At 38.4% G+C, this 24187-nt stretch overlaps 1 protein-coding gene across 15 annotated transcripts in view; it reads left to right on the forward strand.

The window, feature by feature from the left end:
• Window positions 1-24187, forward strand: part of PPP2R2C (protein phosphatase 2 regulatory subunit Bgamma) — a 205069-nt gene that overhangs the window by 102590 nt on the left and 78292 nt on the right. For 4 of the 15 annotated variants that reach the window (XM_065060503.1, XM_065060504.1, XM_065060502.1 and 1 more), the window contains one exon: window positions 13748-13903. The exons of 7 other annotated variants lie outside the window; for them this stretch is intronic. In XM_065060503.1, the coding sequence (XP_064916575.1) occupies window positions 13891-13903 (13 nt within the window). In that variant the 5' untranslated portion in view covers window positions 13748-13890. Of the gene's footprint in view, window positions 1-4592; window positions 4745-13747; window positions 13904-16846; window positions 16872-24187 lie in introns of those variants that run through there. 4 more of the 15 variants (XM_065060500.1, XM_065060501.1, XM_065060505.1 and 1 more) reach the window with 3 other exon arrangements.

Genomic DNA, 24187 nt, shown 5'->3' on the forward strand with positions numbered 1-24187 from the left:
GATGGAGGTGAAAAGAGGTGAATGATTTCTTATATAAACTACCTGAAAAGGCCCTCTGAGATCTATGGGCAGGAGTCAGCAGTACACATCTAGGGAAAGTCTGTCTAGCTGCCGCCTAGAAGTTTGGGCTTATGTAGGAACCTGTTGTAAAAAATGCTGTTTGAAAAACTGCACCCACAGCATGTGTGTGGGACTGCTGAGGTCTCTGAGTTAGCAGAGAAGTTTGCTACTGCAGTGACTTCCATCTTCCCTTTGCATTTTAATTCTGGCATGTTTGTTATCTCAGCATGTGATGCAAAATCTAGCAAAGTCTATGATCTTTCTGACTTTAATTGGAAGTTCCCTGAAAGTTTAAAGTGTGTAAATATAAATATTCTTATACTTTGATTTTCGTGATACAACTTGTGCTTTTTCAAATGTTGTTATCATAAGGTACATATACTTCAGTGGTAGTATTCTGTTACTTTAGTGGGGATTAATTCCCCAAAATCCCATATCTGCAGCTGGAGGGCTAACCAGATCATTTCAGAAAGATCAAGGGACCACAGTCATTTACATTTGATGTGGCTTTGTCATGCTCAGACAGGTCAAAAAGATTGGAGATCACCACTGTATGTGTGGCTGCAGATTCTTCCAGTCTGTGGGACTGCACCGCGATGCAGGGTCAGCGTGTGCAGCCTCTGTGCTCCCCACTGCGCAGTGTGTGGGGTCGGGGACTGGGCTGGAGAAGGCAGCTAATAACAGGAATTCATCTATTGCTCTCCCATCTGCAATCTCCTTGGGAATATAACTCCTTGGCACATGCTAAAACAGCAGTGAGGCTTCTTTAACTGCTCTGAGGGGAAAAAAAAAATAATGCAAGTAGTACCTAGTTGTGCTTTCCTGGCTTCATCCTCCTGCCACCTGCTGCCTTGCTCTGACACGGATGGATCTGCAAACTACACTTGGGCAGAAGTCGTGAACAACCACTCTGCTGAGACTGTTCCCAAGCCTTCTTCCATGTGCTGTTCCCTCAACACCAGAAACAGCTTCCTCAATAACTGACAGAGACTTCAGATTACAGAATTTAAGCAAACGTGTTCATTGCTTTTTTTCCCTCATGATAGCATTTTCACCAAGGACCGGATGCCAGCGCCAAATGATGGTTTCATCCCACGTGGCTTTACTCTCTGGTGTGATAGTGGGAAATGGGACCTACTGCATGTTATTATCAGGGGAAAGGAATTGGATGAGCAAGTAGAAAAGACTGCCAAAAAATGAAAATATGTGACCAATGGAGACGTGGTACTGTAGGTTTCAAGTGATCTATAATTTAAAAGAAATATCAAACTCATCAGTGCACCTTATCTGTTCTAAAAGAGCTTTAGTCATACCCCATTCTTCGCTGCTTCTCTGCTGTGGAATTTTTCCACTGCGATAAGGCTGATTGAAATGTTTCAGGTTTTTGTCTCCCTAGTAGAAGGGGTCAATTCCCAGCCAGCAGAGCCGGGCGTGAAGCAGCTCTGCACTGTGCATTCCACCTCGGTGCTTATCCCATTGCTGTGGTTACATTTGGGCAGCTCTGGATTTCAGTACTGATGCATCATTTTGTTTTCAGTTTTTAATTAAAAAGTTTTGATGGCGAGGTGACAGCACAATAGGGGGTTTCATATCCACCAACAGCGCTGCCCCCCCCAAAAAAAAAGGTTCGTCTCTGAGTGAAATGCTATTAAAAGCAACATTTGTATGGATGCCAAGTGGGAAGAGACAGCAAGTTTGTAATAAAGAACAATTGATTTGTTTCAGAAGGAACATGTGTAAAATAATAAATTATATTAAACCAGTTTTTCTTCTGTTTCTCTTCTTTTAATCTTAGTTTTCCATAAGAATAATAGTAGTGATTTTCTAACTAGGCAACGAAGACTTAATGTCTCAGTAACCTTGCACTGAAATGCTAGTATTTCACAATACTGATATCTAATTTTAGGAATCAGCCTTTATGCATTGAATGTCTTGAAATTTACTACTTTCTACACTCGAATGTTTTGATAAAGGCATGCAGACTTCATTTAGTTCATCACCATAGGGCAGAATGAGACACTTTATGGATTTTTCATAATCACACACATTTTTGTTTGCAGATGGGTAAACACATTAAGTTGTGTAACACCTGTGTCTAAGTACATGTAGCAGCAGTAGGTCTTTATGCTGGGCACAGGTTATTTTTTCTCCAGATATATAGGCATAAAGCCTGGATAAAAACGCAATGTTTAGTTTTCAGATATTGAATCATGTCCTTTGGTCAGGCGTTACTTTATGCAAACACAGTTTCTATATTGCTGTGTGGGAGGACCGTAGCATTCATCATGAAACCCAGGGCTGGCAACAAGAAGATCTGAGCAGCATGACAAGACCTTTCCAAAAGGAAACTTGCAAGAAAAGTTTTCATTTGAAAGGCTGTGGTTGACTTTCTCAAATGATGGTTGCTTGCTCATCTGATCCATTTGTCCAGTAAAAGCAGTACTAAATACTGTGACATCTGCAGTAGAGCTTTTCTGATCATGGGAATCCAGTGTTCATTGCTTGATGGCATTTGCTTTTATAAACAAGAACTACAATTGTTAATGTTCTTGTGAGTACCCTAAATCAGCATTTGGAACATACATATTTCAGTTGTGAATATGCAGCCAGAGCTTGATATTATAACCACTGTGTTCCAGTTATTTATTTGGTAAGTATTTTTGTATTTTAAAAATAAAATGTATGGAAATTTTTACAAAACCAAAATTTTTGCAATGGATACTTCATCACTAAAAATAAGCATTATCATGGATCCTTTCTCAGTCTTCAGCCTTTGCAAGTTGCAGTAGCGTACCTTCTGAAAAACATGAATGCTGATTTAGAAGAACACCTTGAATCGCTGATGCGAGTTTAAGAAGAGGCATCAGCAGTGTAAGATGGCTATACCACAATTTTCGCTCCATGGGAAGTCTGCTCAGTGTTCTGCAGTGCCATGCATGCTCTGGTACACGGTATACCCGTACACTGGCTCGACCAGCGGAAAATCAACAAAAACATGCAGATGCTGAGAGAGGTGCTTGAAGAAGTTGAAGAAGTAGAGGTCATCTGGTGTGAAGCTTCTAGGTATGCCCTTCTTTTTATCAACACAACGACATAGTACTTGAACTATTTATTTTCTTTTACTTAATGTCTGAATACAGATTGTTTATAACATTTATTGCTTTCTAGTTGATAGGAAGTTGAAGAAGGGAGTTGAGCAAAACATACAGGGCAGTTCATGTTAGTACAGAACATTTCCCTTTTCTACCCTCTCAATAAAATGCAGTGGCATGGGACAATTTGAGTGCAGTCCTAATGACAAGGAAAAGCAAAAGAGAAGGCCACAGAATTGCAAATACAAATTAGGTGCTACTTGCTCATTTGAAACAGACAGCCAATACGTTGGTCCATGGCTAGCTCTAAGTTACTACTGGTGCCCCAGCTGTGTTTTATATATATCACGTCACTCTTGTACTTGATCATCATTCTCTCATTGCATTTTATGTTCTTGTCCTGTCCAAGTTCATTTGTGGCAGAGAGAAGCCTCTGTGCTCTTTTTTGGATGGCTTTTGGTTTCTGTTTTCCTTTGTTTTAAAAAATAATCAGATTGCAAATCTTACATGGGGGGATTAAGTTGTGGAGCTCATCCTTGCTTTGCTGTCTAGAACACGAGCATCTGATACATGCCGGTTCCTCGCTTGCTGCAAAAGTAGTCTAGCAACACCATGCTGTTCTGATTGCTTTTTGTCTCTTTTTTTTCCTCTCAAAGGCACTAATGTGTGGATGTTTCCTGATTCATTAGTACTTTTTAATTCATTGAAAGCTATTTATTTATTTGAATAAAAGAGGAGATAGTAAAAACTAGCTGCACTGGAGTAGACCAGTAGACAACCAACTAGCTATTCAGGCTTTGTTTAGGGAAGACAGATTTTGCTCCCTTATTGTCTTTCTCTTAAATAAACCAAGAGATGGGTTTGTTCTTTTTTACACACCCATCTTTACACTTCTTCACACTCATCTGCAAATCAAGTCCATTGATAAGCTGAGATGCTCTCTCTGCCTAAGCTTAAATTGACCCTAAAAGTAGTCTTAAGAAAGTGAATCTACATGATCTGTGTGCTTTCAGTCTGTATTGTTGTTTGCAACCTGAATGTAATTTGGTTTCACAGCACCCACAGTGTGCCAGAGGAGACCTGATCCTACAGATGGGTAATATATTGCCCATTTCAAGTCCTGTCAGGCCATAATTTAAGCATGGGTCTGTGCTGAAACCTTCCCTCCCCTCTCAGTATAATCCTGGAATTTAGGCTGATACAACCTATTTATATGGAGTGGAGGGTTTGTATGGTGAATGGCAGTTGAATTTACAATTGAAAAGGAGCTCAGATACCTGCTGAAAAGACTGTATTGATATAAGGAGCTGAGATATTGGATGTAGAACTAACTGACACACAGTTTTAAAAAGCTGAGGGCTTACGGGAGAAATTAAACGATCTCTCTATTATATAGCAGAAATGGATCAATGGCTTTGTTTTTATGTTTTTGTTTAAAAGATAACACCTGCTGGCTGCAGAGTGGGTGGATTCAGCTTCTGTCTGGAGCCTGAGCAAATCACTTTGAGGAAGATCTTGCTTTCTGCTGTGTCCTAAAGACAACATGGAAGGGGAGAGCATCTATGAGGTTGATTCTGGAGATGGACTTGGAGGTAAGGATGCCTGTCACCTGTTATTTCCATCTCAGATGGCTGGTTACAGGGAGCCCTTGTGACAATGGACCTTGGAAACCACAAAAAACAAATGTGATAAAGATGTCCACAGTTCATTAATTGTATTATGTCATTTTACAAGCAATGAATAAAAATATTTGAAAACTATTGTGTCCTAGAGGAAGTGACACACCTAGACACTGCATGTTCTCTGTGTTGTTATTCAGAGTCTGAGATGTCCCAAAGATGATGCAAACCCTAAGTATTTACAATAAAAGTAAAGGCATGTAGCCTTTTCTCTCTTTCTTTCTTTCTCATTTTTCTGTCTCTCACGTGCTGAATAACTGTATTGCACACACTGTCTGTTTTGTTTCTATTTTTTAACTGAACTGCAGAAAATGGCGTGAAATGGTACTGACTCTGTACTAGCGACTCATGTACAGAGGGAGACTTTTCATTCACCTAAAATGAAGAGTTCTCATTCTTGCTTAGCTACTAATTCTACAAGCATCCTTTGGCAAATTAGCTAATGTCATTGCTGTGGTTGATTGTTTTCATAATGGGATGAAGAGCTTATCGGAGAAGGTAGCATTACGTTCTTCTACAGAGCTGCTCTTCTTTGCGTGTAATGCAGGGGACCTTTGACAGAGTTTTCGATAGATCCGTCTGTTTTAAATTCCTATTTTAACACAGTTTCTTCTGAGATTTGACTAATCGAACACCTTTATCTAGTTTGCAGAACACCTTGAACTGCCTAGGTCAGCTCACTTTTGAACTCAGAAATCTAAATGTTATGGGAAAGAATGAGTTTCTACATGAGAATGTTGTAATAATATAAGGCTTGGTGTGCTCCACATCAGTTTGATGGTTTAGATGTTTTCCTGTGACTGGATTGTAACCAGGCAGATTGGTTTTTGCCCGAGTGTACTGTGCCTGTGCTAAGATGCCCCCTTTTGTGTTTAATACTTCTGCAATGCTTTTCCCTAGCTGTATCAGCAGTACTGTGTACTAGGAGGAACGTTTTCTACTGTCTTACCACTGAGTTGCCTTCCCATTAATTAGTTGCTTCCAGAAACTCATCAGTTGAGCTAACATGCAGATATGTATTCTTAAACAGTTTACTTTTCTTTTTTTTTTTTTTAGACAAAAAAACCCTGGTGGTGCAAGTTATTTTTAAAATTTGTGATAATACTGTCTTTGACATTCTGAGCATTTGTGTTGCCCTTTGCCAAAGTTTTTGCCACAGCTGAAGCCATCGTTATGACTATTACCAGTTAGGTTACTTTTCCATTTCATATCCTATCTCAAGCACTGGTTTTGCCCTTACCATTGTGTCCTTCAGTCACTGAATCTCTGCTGTGGTGGTGCATCTTTGTCATTTCTTTCATGCTATTTTGAGCAGGGAAAAATTCTTTCAGAGCTGAGGTCAAAGACAATTTTGTATCTCATCCCTCCTTGAGTATGACCTTTGTTGCTATAATAAGTTACTGTCCTTGATCTACATTTTTCTAATTTACATAGGCGAGAGTGAGTGTGTGTGTTTAAGTACGCAGAATCGGGAACCGTATTTCTGGCTTGTCCTGCTTTCTTCTCTGTGAATTCTGACTTAAGATCATAAGCTCTTCAGAGCAAATGTACTATTTTTGGGAAATACAATAGATTGTAATTGACATAAATTAAACAGAATTACTGTTACAGGAACAAAATCTGATCTTGTGTGTGATAGGGCCATACTTACAGGAGCATGTTGGTATCTCCAGCGTACATACATGTATGGTGCTTTGTTGGATAAAGTGTGCTTGCATAAGTAATACTAATCACAGAATACCACTTCACATTTTTCTGAAAACAGGTGGTGTTCTCTCTGTGTGAATGGTTGGATAGCAGCTCAAGTAAAAAAAAATCCTCACTTCATCCTTTATAAACAAAACAAAGGTATATCAAACTCACCAAAATTCCCATTTGGAAAGTGGGAGGAATGAGCAAGAGCTAGCACCCTGTTATGATCAGCCCATCAAGCATTTGTAGCTGGTGAGTAAGGGAAGTGTTGCAAACTCCTGTGTTTTGAAATCAAGGGCAACTAAAACTATGAATGTAGCTGTGCTAAGTCTCTTGTATTGTCTTTCTCCTGTTTATCCTATTTCTACTTGAGGTACCAAAATGACAGTTATATGCTGTTTATGGAGCCGAACCAGGGAATTTTGCACTGTTTTATGGAATGCATATGTGACTTTAAAAGAAATATCTTTTTGAAGATAAAGGATTTGGTACATTCTGAGATGGGTATGTAGTTCTCAGTAGCATATAACAAACTCTGTATGTACCCTATATATTATAAATACAGACATACATTGAGGTATGTACATATCAAGTACAAATGTATGTTTACAATTAGGCTGATTTGATATCTGAATTATGATATACCAGAGATCTGAGACAAAACAGAAATGTGCCTGTTTCCAGCAACGTGAGTAGAACATGTCAAGCAATTTACCAGTCTGATGAAATCACCTCCAAAAAACAAAGTATGTTTTGTTAATTCAAGATCTGTGGTCTCTGAGAGTAGAGTTTCCTGGGACCATGAACTCCCTGTGAGACTGCTGGAGTTTGAGGGCCAAAAGATCTTAAGAATTTTGTGGCCATTTCTTGTCAGATAAAAAAGAATTGTATTAGCAAAAATATTACCCTATAGTTCTTTATTTCATTAGTAGAAAATTGGGCCACTACTTTCAGGAACCCAAAGTAAGGTTCTTTCTTCCCCTCATTTTAATTGCAAAAAAAGTGTTTGAATTTTCATTGATGTGGGTGAGTTATAGCACTCCTTAATGCCAATAAAAGTTCAGGAATGATGTTTATAGAGGTCAAGTAAATTAATTTGATACTGTGGAGTTATGTACTTAACTCAGACTTCTTTGTTTTAAAACTTAGCCCTAATATTAAAAGCAGTTTAGGAGCTGTGCTGTGGGCCTTGTACCTGGTCTTCTTGACTTGCTGTTACTTCATAACAGGTTTTGAATATCTCTTAAATGATGAACAAAGAAACAGAGCTGACTTTTTGCCTGTAAAGGCAAACTGGTGAGGGTCCTTATTATGCAGTCTAATAGTCTCCAGAGTACCAGCCACCACACACATGGTGGAGAAGAGGCAGAACTGTAATTCTTCATTCTGCAATGCACTGAAGAGCTATTGTAGCTGGCCTAGAACAGATGGACACATCCACTTCAAAGCAAAGACTTTGTAGCTTCAGTTCTCTAGGAGAGATTCAGGCTTTCCTCAAACTCAAGAACTCTGTGCTGGGTGACCGTGGCTGGCTGCTCTCTCGCTCCCCCTTCTCAGCAGGACATGGCAAGAAAATAAGATGAAAGGATGAGAGGGACATCACTCATCAATTACTGTCACAGGCAAAACAGGCTTGAGAAAGAATAATTTATTGCTAATTAAAAATGTAGTAGGTTAGTGGCAAAAAATCACCAAACTAAAGCCACCTTCCCCTCACACCGTTTCTTCCCAAACTCAGTTTCACTCCTTCCTTCCTAACTTTGCTGCTGCTGCCTGCCAGGAGCCTGCTCCAGTGTGGGCTTTCCGTGGGCTGCAGTTCCCTTCAGGGCACCTCCACCTGCCATGGGTGGGGTCTTCCATGAGCTGCAGGAGGACAACCTGCGTCACCATGGTCTTCTCCATGGGCTGCAAGGGCATCCCTGCTCTGGCACCTGGAGCACCTCCTGTTCCTCCTTCTTCACTGACCTTGGTGTCTGCAGGGCTGTTTCTCTCACATTTTCTCACCCCTCTCTCCCAGCTGCTGTTGGGCAGCTTTTTTACCTTTTCTTAACTATGTTATCGCAGAGGTGCCACCAGTGTCACTCATGGGCTCAGCTCCTAGTCTCTTCTCACAGAGGCCACCCCTGCAGCCCCCCTGTCCTTTCTGGGGCCATCCCAATCACAATCAAACAACCTTGCAATATAAACCCAGCACTGACTCCTACTGTTAGTCCAAAGCAATATGTTCAGGTGTATTCCTTATAGAAATAATGCAATTCTTAGAGGGTATTGTCATTAAGTGATTGTCTCTATTGCCAATATCTTGGTTACTTTGCTGTGCTCCTAACAGTAGTCTCTAACTTGGACAATGTAGAGTTAAGTACATTTGGAGATATTTCTTTAGAAACTTTTAATCCTTTTAATTACGGAGTGATATGATTATTAATTAAACTGAAGATCAAGCTCGATTATTGTTCCACTTCCATGACTTGATTTTTCAAAATTTAATCCTGTTTGTTTTGTTAGAGAGTCTGCAGTGTCTAGATATATAGGCAGAATCAATACCATAGCACACATTTTACCTTGTTCCCTGTAATGTATTTTAATTAGAATCTGAATATTTGCTGCTGCCCAAAAGGTATTATGGGGAAGAGACTGGGAGGGGGTAAGTGACTTCTGTGGTTCTGTTGCATTGTTGATACTGTGCCAGATCTGCCTTTGGCCTGGTGTTTTCACTTGTAGCTCTTGTTCAAGTAAAAAATCCTTCCTGATTGTTAGCGCGGCTGCAAGCCAGTTGCTATGGTATTCAGCTTCTTTTTTTTACCTTTAACCAATCAGTTTGCTTTTGTGATGATTCAGCCCAGAATAAGAAATCGGTCACACAGGCTAAAGCTGTGATCAAAAGAGCAGCTATTGTTGGCTTGAAAATCTGTAGAGGTTGGGAGAACAGCAGAATTTGAGTTTCAAGAAAATATTTATCACAGTCTGTGTTTATGGTATATATTCTAATGTGTAATTAAATACTAATAAAGGTGGTAATAGTAGTAGTCCTTTTTCAGGATGATGATAAAAATTGAATCACTGGCCTAATTTCTGTATGTTGTTTTATCACCCCAAAGGCATTAGTATTTTCCAGCTAAAAAATTATCAGGTATTGTAATTCTGTGGCCATTTTTGATTGTTTTTCGTTGTGTTACTAAATGGTAGTATGTTTCTGAAAGGATATTATTTGCTAGTGGTATATTAACAAACTCTGCTGCTTATCTTCTCAATTTTAGTACTGTTGTTTGGCTAATTGTCAAATGCTGGAAGACTGCTAGATGATGTAGAAGGATTTTAAAGTCATAGTGGTGCTGATATGAACCTGCAGTAATCCAAGGATAAAAGAAAGACAAGGTAGTTAAAGAGAGGTGTATTCTAAAAGATGAACTATCCAAAAAGGGAGGATGAACTTTTGTGGGTCTTCTGCACATTTTAAGAAGCTCCTGTCTGCTTTCATGCAAAGTAACTTCTTTCTGAAGTAATGGCTATACCACAAATAAAACTGTTAAATTTAGAATTTGGATTTAAATTTAAAAATCTCTAGAAATCACACTTGTAAAAGACAGTGTTACATAACAAAAGGCCATCAAACTCTAGACAGTGCACCTGATAACAATAAGTGTGTGAAAACACATATTTGAATTTGGAAATAACTAGACCAAAAGAAAGATTTCCTGTAGGAATGCTTTTGGTCTGTGTGCTCTGTACAATACAGAGGCATAATCTTTTCCCAGTGGACAGCAAGATCTCCTGAAGAAGTCTTTGCTTATTGCTCCCAGAAGTCTCATGAGAGCTTTCATTTTCTTTCCAGTGGCTGCATGGTAGCCTTTCTTTTTCTGTGTGCAGGTAACAATGTCCCACTGTGGACTCAAATGTGGGCAGTGAATAATATCTCTGCTCTCAATTACTATGAACAAAACCACCTCCCAGTTATCAAGAGTTTGACTAAGAATAGTAACTAAATGATGAAGTTGAATCATGGAGAGGCTTTAAATTATACTGGTAGAGACCATGAATTTTTCCACCGCTATAGTATCTCCATTTCAGTGTTTGAATTCCTCATTGTCACTGGGCATCCAGGTAAACCTCAGCATGCTGTGTATATGCCACCAGAACAGTAAAGCAATTGGCTATGATGTTCAGGACATACAGGTTTCTCAGCACATGGTACATGACTTTGCAAGATATCAAGAAGAAGATGTGCATCAGCTCATCAAACAGAATGAAAAATCCACTTTCCAAGATAGTACCAAAAAACCCCCCACCAAAACCAAAATCCCCAAGGCTTGTCACAGCAAACTAAAAGGAAGAGTAAAACTCGTACTTGTTTATAGTGTGTAATGTCTTAATTGGTTGCACTGGGATTCCTGCGTGCTGTTAAGTGGAATGTGGAGACCTCCTCATTGACTGTTTAGCCAAACAGGATAAAGTCTTTTTAGGTGAATTATTATTTTTTATTTATGTCAAATCTATGCTGTAAACACATGCTTAAGGGATAAACTCCCATGTTTTTCAGTGAAATGAAAATGCTGGAAAAATCTGGATAGGTCAAGAGATTTTTTTAGAGTTTATGGTTTTGGATGGCCCAATTTAATGTGTGTGGTGTTTCATATTTGTTAGGTGCCACTGGACGTCTGAGAACATAAAACGCATACATCCAAGAGATATGGCTTTTAAGCATGTCCTCTTTTAACAAATGTGATTTTAATGGCACAGTTCACTGATGTTTTATCTTCTGATGTTTTCATATAAGCTTTTTATTTGTTAGATGAACTTTTTATTGTTTATTAGTGTTCTTTAACTTATTTTTAAGACCTATATACTAAGTTACAAGATATGTACAAATAACCAGCAGTTATTATGGCATTATAGTCATCAGAATATGGCAGATAGTTTTGCACTATAATAAATGTGGGATATTTTAGGTAGGTTTTATCTTAATTTAGAAATAAATTTATAAGTACATGAGGGAGCGCAAAGAATGAGAGTTGTTCTTCTTGGACACAGCTTTTTGGTGGCTTGCATTCAAAATGTATAGAGGGCACTTATGAAAAATAATGGTAATTTGTAAGTGTCGCAGATATTAAAAATACTGTGGAAATCATCCTCAAGATGATTATGAAATCAAAATACTCATAAGTACATCACTGGTACTTAACTGACAATTGATGTCTTTCGTCCATGTTTTCACTCAGTGGTGGGGATATAGTTGAGTTTATTGGGGATAATTGATTGAAATGTAAAAGTGAAAAACCTCAACAAATGACTCCTAGTGAAATGACAGGAATACAACTTGCCAGAGTTCTCATAGACTTGTCTGCTGCCAATAAATGCTTAGATGAGGTCTTTCAGTTGTGGCATGGATGATCTAGAGGTAAATTAATTTATTCTTTATTCAGGCACCACAGTCATTGATCATATAATTTAAAAAGTGTTGAGCATCTAAAATTCTTAAGCCAGAAGGTGGACAAGAATATTCAAGCTGTTGAAAGTATTTTCTGCATTGGCCCTGGTATTTTAATACTTTTGCAAGAGCATCTATGCAAGATATTAATTTTAGTAGTGTTTGGGGTTACATCTAAAGTACATGTTTATTCCTATATGACTTCACTTAGAAATTGCCCTTGACTAATAATTGCCTGTCTCTACTTGCTCCCCAGCTTGTAAGGCAAGTCATAAGGGACAGGATTTCATTTAGGAAGGCTCTGCCTTTTTAGGGAAAGTGCAAAGTAAGAGATGGGAAGTGTATTTAAATTTGGTTATATAAAAATACTCTGTGCACTGATCTGTTGTTCAAAGACATGACTTGCTGCATGTCTCTTTATTTGCCTTTCACAGGTTGTATACACCTAGTGATAGTTCTTCACTGCTTACACTGAATATTTGCAAGTAGTGATAGACACTAGTGCCCTGCTGGTGTAAGTACTGTAGCTCCACTGCTTTTGGAAATTATAACAGAGATATGATGGTCTGCATACCCAGAGGATGTGCCCCATTTCCACCAAAAGAATACAGTGGGCTTGATTCAGATTCACCGTTTATTAGAAGTACTGCTTTTAGTAGTGCAAATGTAAGTAGAAAGAAAACTCTCTTATGAGCAGGATGATTGCAGATACACACCTGAGTAACTAACTTGAATGGATTGCTGCTCTCTGGACTAGATTCACATAATGACAAATGCCTTCATAAAAAGGACTGCTTTGATACAGCAGTTCATCTTTCTGAATTTCAAAGTTCTGCAAATTTAAATGGAAGTATGGGTAAATAAGCATTGAAATCATTCTAGCATGTATAATAGATTTTTTTTTTCCTATTCAGTACTTATATGTATTTGCTTTCCAATGTACCTTCTAGAAAAGAAAGGGTTTTGAAGAAAAGTGAAAGATACAAATTAAAATGGAGAATATATTTCCACACAGATTCATGAGGTTTTTCTCTTTGATGCTATATAGACCTGGGATGAGGCATTGATGCTCTGCTTTGAATACCAATATTAATATAAAATGAGTTCCTTAACTTCCTCTCCTTCTCTTCTGGTGACAGAAATAAAGTTTATTTCTCTGAAATTGAGCATTTTATTTTATGCTTGTATGATTATTTTTTTTTTTCCTTAGCTCTTTTTTATTTTCCCTTTAAAAGGGAAAGAGTACCTGTTCTCTAGATCCTGTAGACTGATTTTCTGGGGTCCATTTTAAATTTTATTGACTGAAGCTGTTAATGCTTCTTAAAACACTGCTTCAACAAGCATTCTGTTGAACTGTTCTTCATGAAGGGTAAACTGATTAATGAGCTGAATCCCTTCAACATCTGTACAATGGGTTTCACACTAAGGAATTTTTAAGGTACTTAATTATTTCAATGACTTAGATCAGGACTGACCTATCAGCACCTCCCTGGTAGTTCTAAAAATAGTACCTACTTCTTCAGGATTAGGAGTATAAGAGATGAAACTCTCTTGAGTCTCAGCTAATTACACTGATGGAAGTCAATAGAGAAGCTAGAAAGATCTGGGCTGCGGCTTGTGACTTACGCTCTTGTATATCTGGGAATGCCACTGAGGAAGTATTTTTCTTCTGTGGAAGTTATTGGGAGAACAAGGTGCTTGTTTGCTTACAGAGTCAGTAGTTTGTTCCTATTTGAAAAATTATCTTTAGATGAGGAAAGTTTTCACCTTTTTTTGTCTTGAATTTCTTTGTTTTTTAGGGAAAGCTATAAGGAAGCTTGTGCGCAAGGCGACTCTGGTGGCACCTAGAATCCTCAGATTTCCTTGACTGAATCCATCTGGGTTTAGCCCTAAATATAGTAGACAAGCTGCACTGCTTGCACTGATAGATTATATCTTCCAAATGATAGACCAAGGTACAGTCATGTATACTAACCGTTTTTGATCTCATTTGACTCTTGATTCTGTTGCTTTTGGGGCAGTTGTGACAGTACGGTTTGTCCCTGTTGTTGTGGACTATCTTTTCATCAGTACTCTCAAAAAGAAATTAAGTGAAAGAGACTTCTGGCCTGGCTCTGGCATTTGATGTTGCCAGCTCCTTACGAGTCTGCAGCGTGGTGGGAAACATCCTCTGCTGAGGTGATTAACAAACTTGCCTTCAGTGGCAGGTAGACAGAGGGACTGTTGGCAGCATAACTTTGTTTGGTGTTACTACCTATGGAAAAAAGTGAAAACCTAAACCAAAACTCCATTTCCTTTTTGACATGTATTTTCCATTTACTTTGTATGCTCAGCAATCATAAAAGAAAACAGACTATGTTCTAACAAAGCATAGATCTTGACTATAAAATAACAGCTGTATCACCAAAAGAAAAAATAGGTCAATGAAGTACTACTCTAAGTGATAGTTAATAATTAAGTTTCTTTATATCTGCTTTGGTATCTGAGCTAGCTGTTGGCATGAGCAAGCAATCTCAGTGCCAACTTGCCTGCTTTCTGAGGTCAGAACTTCTCTTTGCTTTTGTTTTAGATGGGAAAAATCTTCTGCCTCCTACCTGTGTCTCTTCTCAACTGTAGGGGAGATAACTTTAATAACACAGAACGTTACCAGTTTGAAGATGTTTTTGGAGTGGTGGTGTTGGTTCGCATTTTAAAAGACTTTGATATTCAGTAGAATTTATTGCTCCGCTTGGATTGTCCATGACATCTAAAAATTAAGACTGATTAAGCATTTTTAAATTGTCTTATTTGAGCATGACATTGGTTGAATATTAATATTGATTTTTACATGATTTAGATTTTGAGCTGGAAGATTTCAAAGCTGTCTTTTCTTTTGACAAAAGATGGGGTGAATGTTTCCTGCCTGTGTCTTCTCAGTTTCTTCATGCTGCATGTTGGGCTGCTGCTGTTCATTGTCTACATATCCAAATACTGAGCTTTATCCTTGTTTTGGTGTTATGCCCAGATAAAAAACGTTCCAGTGGCCTCTCCCTAGTGCACAAAGTACTTGGGAGAGCATCTGGTGTCTGGAACGGGTGGTTGCAAGCTCAGATTGGCTGGCCATTTGGCCAGGTCTTGCTAGGGCAGATCCTATGCCAACCATAGCCTAAATCATCAGCTGACCAAAATAAAGAAGTCTGTAGGTCATATACAATTCGTAAGCTGCATATGACTTTGAAGTTGATATATAAAATCTGTTTTCTCTTGTCTGGCAAAAAAATATTAGATTTAAAGAATGAATGACCCTGATATTCAGCCTTGCAGAATTGGTCTACAGATGATTCTCCTTTTGAATATAGTTATTTTAAAATATTTATACTTGCTAAGAGGTTAATGAAAGTTTCCCATAATTCTCTTGTTCAGTTAGTACAATACAGCAAATAATTGAAGAATATATCTGTCTTTTCAATGGACAGCATATGTCTGTCTTTTCAATGGACAGCAACAGGTCACACCTTTGGCACACAAATAATTGTTAATTTTCTGTGTTATCATTAGTGGAAAAGGAAGATGAGTAAATTGTTGTTTGCTGGGTTGTGATAGTGTCTATGATGTCATTCAGCTGGTCTATAGTGGTCTGTGTCAAACGTTTCCCTTCCTTGTCCACCGCCAGTGTTTTGTGATATGTCTTTATATCTGTTGTATATCTATCTATTCAGCATTTGGCAGGTCGAAGCACTGGATGAGGTAAATTCATTTTCTTTGTTCTAGGAAATTCTGATGTTATTAAATGATTGGTTTGGGTTATAAAGTATTGTGCTCCTCTCTTTATTTACAATCCTTAGGAAAATTCTGACTGCCAGCAAAATAATTTCTGAACAGGAAAAGCCCCGAGAGAGGTTCCTTCTACTGCAAGAGAAACACTGGACACCACATTGGGAATATCTGGGAGCTGGCAAAGGAAGTTGAAGTTAACCATAGGCTTTGGCATGAGGCTCTGGAGTTAATGCCTGCTGTGGACAGGCTGTTCCCAGCCCCTGAGAAAGGAGGGGAGAGGGGATGGAACGGGCTCTCAACCGCACACTGCAGCAGGACTAGGGCTGTGTGGGACAGCAGCTGGCTGGCAGTGTAGATAGTATTGTAACAGTAGTAAAATGCTGAAGATAGATGGTTTTAAAATCCAGCTAATAAATGAAAGGGATTTAATAGTCACTGATTACAAAATCTAGAAATACCTGAGAACCGGGAACCTTTTTAATGTTAAATGAAAAACAGTCTTAATGAAGTACCCAAAAGTTAGGAAAAGCTGGAAATTTGCTCATGTTGGTTTTTGTCAGCAGCTTTTGTATTCAGCTGTATAATCACAAGCTAATTTTTCTTTACCTTATTAAATGTATAGAAAGGTATCTTGAAAAATAGTCATGGCAGATGAGTTTCTTCTATCATTGTTTCTGAAAGCTTGATCCAAAAGTTATCCCTTTATTTAAAAGGTCTTCATATATAACTGAATGCTTTTAATAAAACTCAAGATGCTCCAGTTAGGTACTAGCTTGAGTTAGAGTGTGATGATACACAGATCATCTTATTAGCTCCAACTGTTCAGCACAAAGGGCTGAAGACAAATATATCACCAGAAGTTAGTAGGAGAGGGTGCAGATTTGAAGTGTTCAGTGGAAGAAATCTCTAAGCTGGTTTTGGAGAGGACTGGTTGTGCTAATGTAATAAGCACACTCTAAGAGAGACCTTTAGAGTGTAAGGAGAGAAAAGTTAATTTGGATTTTCAACTATTAATGGGATTCTATGTAGATAAAGCAATTATTAATAGAGGGTAAATCTGATCCATTTAGAAAGAACAGTCCATATAGTCAGAGGTTTCCGCAACCAGTGGGCCTAATGGATTTGCTGCATTGATGAAATAGTGCGGAGTGGGAAACATGGTGGGAGGTAAGGCAGAAAACCAGAAATAAGCAGATCTTTAAATCTCATTGAAATTCATGGCAAGAGCATGAATATGGCACAATGGAGAGTTTCCAAATGAGGCTTCAGTTCCTGTTCTGTTAATATATGAGGAGTGAATATAATAACGTTGCATGATGTTTGCTTTTGTAGAGGTTTATTTTATCTAACTGCATTCCTGTCTAAAACTATACATGTGGTTAAAACCCAAACGTGGTTAGCAGCTAAACTGATGGTTCTCCAGCAGCAGAATGCTGATATGAACTTTTATGTATGCTCAGCGCTGTAACGTCATTGACCGCTTGTTCGCTGCATTGCTCTTTAATGCTGCTCTAGTCGCTTCTGACAAGGTGATGTACTGGCACATCAGGATCCTCTATTGGTACATCATGCGGAGACAGGATGATCGGTAACCGTGTTCCCTCGCGGGTCAGCGGTTATAAATACACTGCAGGAGGAGATCACTTCTTAGCCTTCTCGCTCTTTCAAAATAGATTTTCACTATTCTGCATTATGGAGATGGTGCTAATGCGAGCAGTCTCATACTGCATAAGCAAAGATACCAAAAACCTGATATGCGCTCCTGTGTCTTTGATTATGCAGTGCTATGGTTTTTGCCATTAAAATGTACAAGTTTAATAACTAATGAACATACATTTCCAATAACTTACACACTTACGCATTGTTCCTTTGTTATAGAACTTAAAAGCAAAATACTTGGAATTTCCCTGGGAAAACAGGTAATTCTTACCTTTGAAGAAAACAGAAAATCTTACGTACAAGATTAGTATTTGTCATTACATTTTAGTATTTTATTCTCATTGGGGCAGCAATTAATGAAGATTAGTTTAAATATTAGCTTTAAAAAAAGTCATTTGCCACTTAGCGGATAGGACAAGTCATGATTAAAGAGTTAATATAATGACTAGGTAGTACACTTGCTCTTCAAAGTTTTAAATACTGTGTGAGCAAAAATTATGAAGTGGCAGTCACTTTCAATAGCTGATAATGTACCCTTATCTTCATATATTTAGAAATCTAAACAGCCAAGCTGATTTCTGTCTTCAGAAGTTGTGTAGCGTCTTTGCATGTTGTTGTGTAGCATGCAGTCTAGACATATTCTAGATCAGACTAAAATCTGAAAAAGTAAGCTGCTGATGCTATTTTATTTAGTAGTTATTTTTAAGCCCTCTTGTAACTACACTTAACAACTTTTTGTTATCTGCTTTTTGTCAGTATAATTTAGATAGCTTGCTTTAATAATCGTAGGCGTTAATATATTGTTGCTTGATTGTTTTGCAATGAGGACACATTAATTTCTGTAATGCAGTAAATACAATGAAATGCAAAAGTTAAAATGGAACAAACGCCCTCCCCCAAAAAACTAAGCAAACCAACCAACCAACCAAAACACCCCACAAGCAACCAAAAAACAAAATACAAATGCCGAACCCCCTACAAATAGAAACAGAAACCCTCCCCCAACCTAAAACTGTGCAAATCTCAGACTGACTCCTCTCCATTTCCAAAATAAAATCAACACACACACACAAAGTAGTGTATCCTTTTACAGTCTAAAAAAGGTCTGATTCTGGAAGCGGGTGTTAAGCTGTCGCTGAGCGGTACTTCCTAATGCTATCAGAACATTCTACTGAAGGGCAAAATCCTCAAACTCTAAGAGGCCTTAAGGGTTATTGACAGAGATCTGCATAATTTCTGTTACATTTAATCAGGAATTTGGAATATGTTTATCCATGTTTTACCCAGTAAACTTTATGACTGATAAATTTAAAAGCAAGCATTCCATCTATAAGGTAACTACTTTTGATACCAGATTGCTAAATGTAAAGGCAGTTAAGTCATTAGGATGTATGTATTCTCTTCTGTTCTTTCCTAGCATCTTCACTGAACCTATAACATAAATAAATGACTGCATAAGCTCACAATATCTAGCTACATTTTACATTTAATATGTATTTTAAATAATTTCTGTGCTGCTGCTGCTGTGGTAAAATTAGGATGTTGTAATGCTACTCAATAAAAACTAGGGGCCCTAGGGGCACTGGTTACAAATTGATGGAGTTAATTCGCATTGTTTCATATAGCAATTAATTATAATTTAAGCATAAAACCTGTTGACAAAAACTAGCTTTTTAATTACCGAGTAAGAGAAGGCCCAGGTTAAATAGTGGGTGATTGTTCGCTAAGTCGTTGAGCCATAGGACGGTCTAAGGTGTTGGTGGGTTTGTGTTTTTTGTTGTTGTTGTTGTTTGTTGGGTTTTTTTTATTTTATTTTATTTATGTATTGACTTTTTTCTTTTTTTCTCTCCACAAACCCCTTATTTTTGTGTGAGAGCTGGCACAGCAGTCCCATGAGCACAGTAGCTCCTGTGGAGCACCGGCTGGGGTTCCTTGCAGCATCCCCAGCCCATTTAGTTATGATACAGCTTTGGCACCAGTACTTGCTGAAACCACACTGTTCGCAGGGCACTCTCATTGAAGTCAAGCTGTTATAACACCTGGTGTCAGCATGTGGAGGAACAGAAAAAGAAAGCAGAAATTGTGGGTGTGGAGAAATTAGGCAGCTATCATTGCATTGAGCATTGTGTCTGCTTGCTGCTTTGTTTCCATCGCAGTTGCAGCAGGAGAAAAGCTCAATGTGGTTATTGATGTCTCTTGAGTACAACAAATCCTTATCTTTCTTTCTTATCTGTTGTTTAATTCTTAATCATTTGTAATAAAATATTCAGCTTTCTAGTCCACGGAATAATACTTAGCTGATCTGTTTTCCATACTACAACAAACTAAACCAAACCAAAACCTCCTCATATGCAGATATCACAGTTGCATTGCTCAGTGAATTTGTTACCAGATTGTTCCCTTTGTTTCCTGTTGCTACAACCAATAATATATTGGATTTTAATCCAGCTTGTAGAAAACTATTTGATAAACAAATGTGCTATGTAGGAAAATGAATATGGTTTTTAATAGCTTGGGAAACTGCTATGTTGCAAAATGCTTTTATGAAAACTTTAATAGGCATGGACCTCTTAAGGAAACAGATATAAGGCAGGGGAAGAAGAGACTGCTATGGAGACTTAGTTTGATTAAAATGTTTTGGCAAAGAATCCTTAATTATTTTAAAGAAAGCCACAGTGGAGTCTTTTCTCTTGTGCTGATAAGAAACTGGGAAGTTTTCATATTGCATTCAAATGTGTGATGTGAAATGAATTAGTTATTAGCTATATCTCCTTGGGGCATAGGCACTATAAATAGCTTTTCCAAGTCTATTGCTTTATTCTGCTCTGCACTGTATTGTCAAATAGCAGACTAAAAATGTCTCAAATCAGTTGCACTCTGAAGCAATGCATATGATACAGATTTGGCTTTTGCAGACCAAGGGTTATTTTAATGGCACACAAGCAAACGGAGGACTCCTTGGTTCACTGACCCCCAATGTTCAGAGTCCCAGAAAAAAACAAAACACCTGTTTTTTGTATCATCTGTGATTGTTGTCAACAAAAACAAGAAGGGGGAATCTAGGTTTAATTGCTGAATGAGATCTATAATAGTATCAATAAAGGTGAAAAAAAGGCTTTTTCATTTGGGCTGCAAAAAGCCCTTACTGTGAAGGCAACTATCAGTTGCATTTGCTTTATGTATTGTCATAATAGCAAATAGAAGTGAACTGGGGCCATAAATCATTTTACAGCTTTGGACTTTGAAAAGGGATCTGATTATAAACCCAGAAGACAATGGTGTTTTCTGTGATACATGAACTATGGGATGTTGTCTATCTAGAGTTTTATTTTAAGTGAATCCCCTGAGCTTGTGCTGAGCTCTTTGTGCAGCTGCTTGGTTTGCATCCACCTTGTTTGGTAACGCTGGAGAGGCAGGGGAGAACATGGCAGGAGGAGGGAGGACCCTTTTCCATCCACTTCCCATGTTGAGGCAACTTGGGAATGGAGAGAATTTGGTTTCAGACTTACCCTGGGGAGTCTGAAGGCACTGACTTCAATTTTACTTTCTGTCAGGTGAGAGGCAAAGTGGGACTGAGACCTTCAGTGTCCCTGCTGTCAGCTGAGCCACCACCCTGGGCAGTGATGGATCTGTGGTCCCACCACAGCAGGCTCTGAGCGTATCCTGTACCAAACATAAAACCGACTGCACTGTCGCTCATCCTGCTCTGCATCCTTGGTCTCTCTGAGTGTGGCACTTTGTGGCATCCAAATATTTTTTTCCATATCAGTGTCTTGATGTTTAAATTACTACCAGGTGGCCAGGATCCAAGAGCTGAGAGTTGGGGAGAGAATAACAAAGGTAAAGGTAATTACAGGTAATTGAGTAATTAGCAGCAGTGTGGGGAGGTAAGCAATTGTGCTTAGCTACTCCTCTCCTTATGTTAACATTCTTGTTCATTTGTTGCATCAATAAAGTACTGTAAGACAAAATGTATATTGCTTTACACTGCCTGCAAATTTTCTACTGGAGTGAAAAATAGTAAGTATAGGTTTAACACATATTAAATATTTTCATGTATTATGGTGTATTTCAACTTGCTTGAGCGATCTTGCATGCTGCCTTGGAGGGATATATCATAAATACAATTATTATTATCCTTTATGCCAAAATGACATTGACATTGGTCGATATTCTCATGTGAACTGAACGGCATAGCTCCAGTGAAGGAAAAGGACAGATTTGGTACCTTCTGTTTAAGTCGTCAAGGTTGGCTGAATTCTCAGTTAATTTAAAATCCTGCTTTATGGCCTCTATTACACAGGTTTCTGCCCCCTCCTTGAAATCTCTCTTCTGGAGTGACAAAATGGAACCATAAATGTTGCTGCTTTTTGTAGATTTTTTTTTTTTCCTGCTTTATTGTAGGTGGTTTTGTTTTTGTTCTTTTTAAGGTGACAATCCGTGTTGCTTCATAGGCCTGTAGGGAGGTCTTTCTACTTCTTTTTGCCTGTAATGTAAGTCTTCAGCACCGAATGAAAAACCAGATGATTCAATTTTAAAATGCAAACGGAGTCCTCATTTTCTGTGGCTGGCAAACTTTCCCATTTATCCCTCAGCCAACTTCTATCCAGTCCACTGGTTCTCCTCCTCTGCGTCATGCTTGCTCACTTTTGCAGATTAGTTTTTTGTGGGAGACTCTATTAAAATGGCATTGGAGATTCACATAAATTATCTCTGCAGATTTCACTTGCTTTTTGGTGTTGTGAAGAATTTACTAATATTTCTCCAATGCAGCCTTTATCCTCTAAATCAGTACCGAGTGTTTTCCTAATTTGTGTATTAAGCAGTACTTTTAATGAAGTAAAATATTAAGTACGTTATGTAAACTTTAATCGTGGGGGAAAGGAAGCAGAGAAAGCGTGTCAGTTTTGCTTGTCGTTTCCACAGCTATTAAACCTTCCCTGAAGTAAATTCTGCTGAGTCCTTCCTGCCAGGAGCAGCCCTGGTAGCTCCTGTGTCCTTGAGGAGCCTTTCTGAGGTGCAATTCTTGTTCTTTGTTTCATCAAAGTACGGGGGCAGCAGTTCCTGGTATCCTTTATTAGCAGAAAACTGTGAAATGAGGCTTTGCTTTTCCCTGCCTCTTCAGTTTGTTCCCACCAGAAGAAGAGAGCAGACAGAGCCTCCTTTTGCTCTTTGAAATAGCTGTCCTTGAGCGCTGGCGTCTGAGCAGGGATTTATACTCACACGGGAAGAAAATACAAAATAAGTTGTTGTTTTGTGCATGTTTCACTCTTTGAAGTCATCAGGGAAATACCGTTTGTAGTGCCACAGTGTTTTACCATAAATGACTAGAGCAGAGAATTCCTGTAATCCAGGCTCCAAATCTGATCAAAACTGCAGGACTGGAAGGTGCAGCCCCTGTGGTGCTGGGTGACAGGATGATGCAGACTAACGGGAGGCTGGCAGGGTGGGTGTGAACAGCCTGCTCGGTGCTGAACTCGCAGAACATTCACCGCTGTGGTCTCCAAAATGACGTTTTGTACATTTGAGACAATAACGAGTGTCCTTAACATTTCTAAGAGTTGGTGAAAATGATATAGTTTTATGTATTTATATATTTGTATTGTGCAAAGCTGTGCCTGCAAGCCAGGTGTCAGTTAGCCCTTTATTTTGTTCTGCAAAAGGAAACATTTTATGACCTAACACTCTTCTTTATGTAAGGTAGAACCTCACAGATTATTTCAATGTTTGTTTCTCTTCCAGTAAAATTTTAGAAATTTTGTTGTGAGTGAATTGTTTCTGCTTTGTTACAATTTCATTTTAAGGGACTAGATGTTAAGTTTGGGAAAGCTGATTTAGGGCCAAATTCGCCAAGTGAGTTTTTATCATCTAAGAACCTTATAATTTGCTTGTGGTTCCCTTTCGAGCTGCCAAACTGAACAAAAACTGAACCCCTGTTGCTTTTCTAATGTACCTCACAAGGGTTGTAGTTTATTTAAGGGTTTCCTAACATTTATGATTGGTAGGTAGTGCATGTATAGGTATGAAGGTTAATTAAATCAAGAGGTGAAGTTTGTAGAACAGGGAATGCTTCATTAAGCCCTGTGTGAATTAACACGTACAATCTGTTCACAATACCCCAAGTGCCATTCACTGAGACAGTGTAATTACAGCTTACACACAGTTTCATTAGTTTGTGTTTCTTCTACTGTGGTTGACATGTATGTTGTCTTCACTGAAACCCTGCAATGGAGGAGGGACTGCTCGCTGGTGGGCATCTGAGCATACTGACATTCAGCAAATCATTTTCCCTTTGGGTTCTAAAATGTCTTATCCCAGATGTAATTAAGCTTGTAATTCATCAGCTGACACTTTTTTTTTCCCCTCAAATTCCAGATCCAGCTGAAGACTTGTGAAATGGCCCTTGCACACTTTTTTTTTTTTTTTTTGCTTTAAACAGATGGGAAACAATAATTATCTTTTCCCACTGCTCGTAGTTCATTTTTGTTTGGTTTGTTTTTTTATTTAAAAAGTTAATTCATTCATTTTTATTTCAGGGCAGGATATTATGACAACCTAAAGGTGCAGTCTTTAAGACATATCTCTCTTTAATGTACATGGTGTTCAGGCAACTATAAAATCTAGGTGACCGTGAAGATACGGTGGCTTCAGTGAAAATGTAACTGTATAGATTCCCAAGAGTTTCTTTTAATAACAACTTCTGCTACCAAGTATGAATGCACTTAAATAGGCTGAAGTGTTATCACCAGTCCAGGCAAATTTGCATTGCTTTTGTATTATGTATTTAGTTGATTTTCAGAGAAGGACTCTTAAAGCCCCAGTTA

This window comes from Columba livia, chromosome 4 (genome assembly GCF_036013475.1).
Source record: "Columba livia isolate bColLiv1 breed racing homer chromosome 4, bColLiv1.pat.W.v2, whole genome shotgun sequence".
Classification (NCBI taxonomy): domain Eukaryota; kingdom Metazoa; phylum Chordata; class Aves; order Columbiformes; family Columbidae; genus Columba; species Columba livia.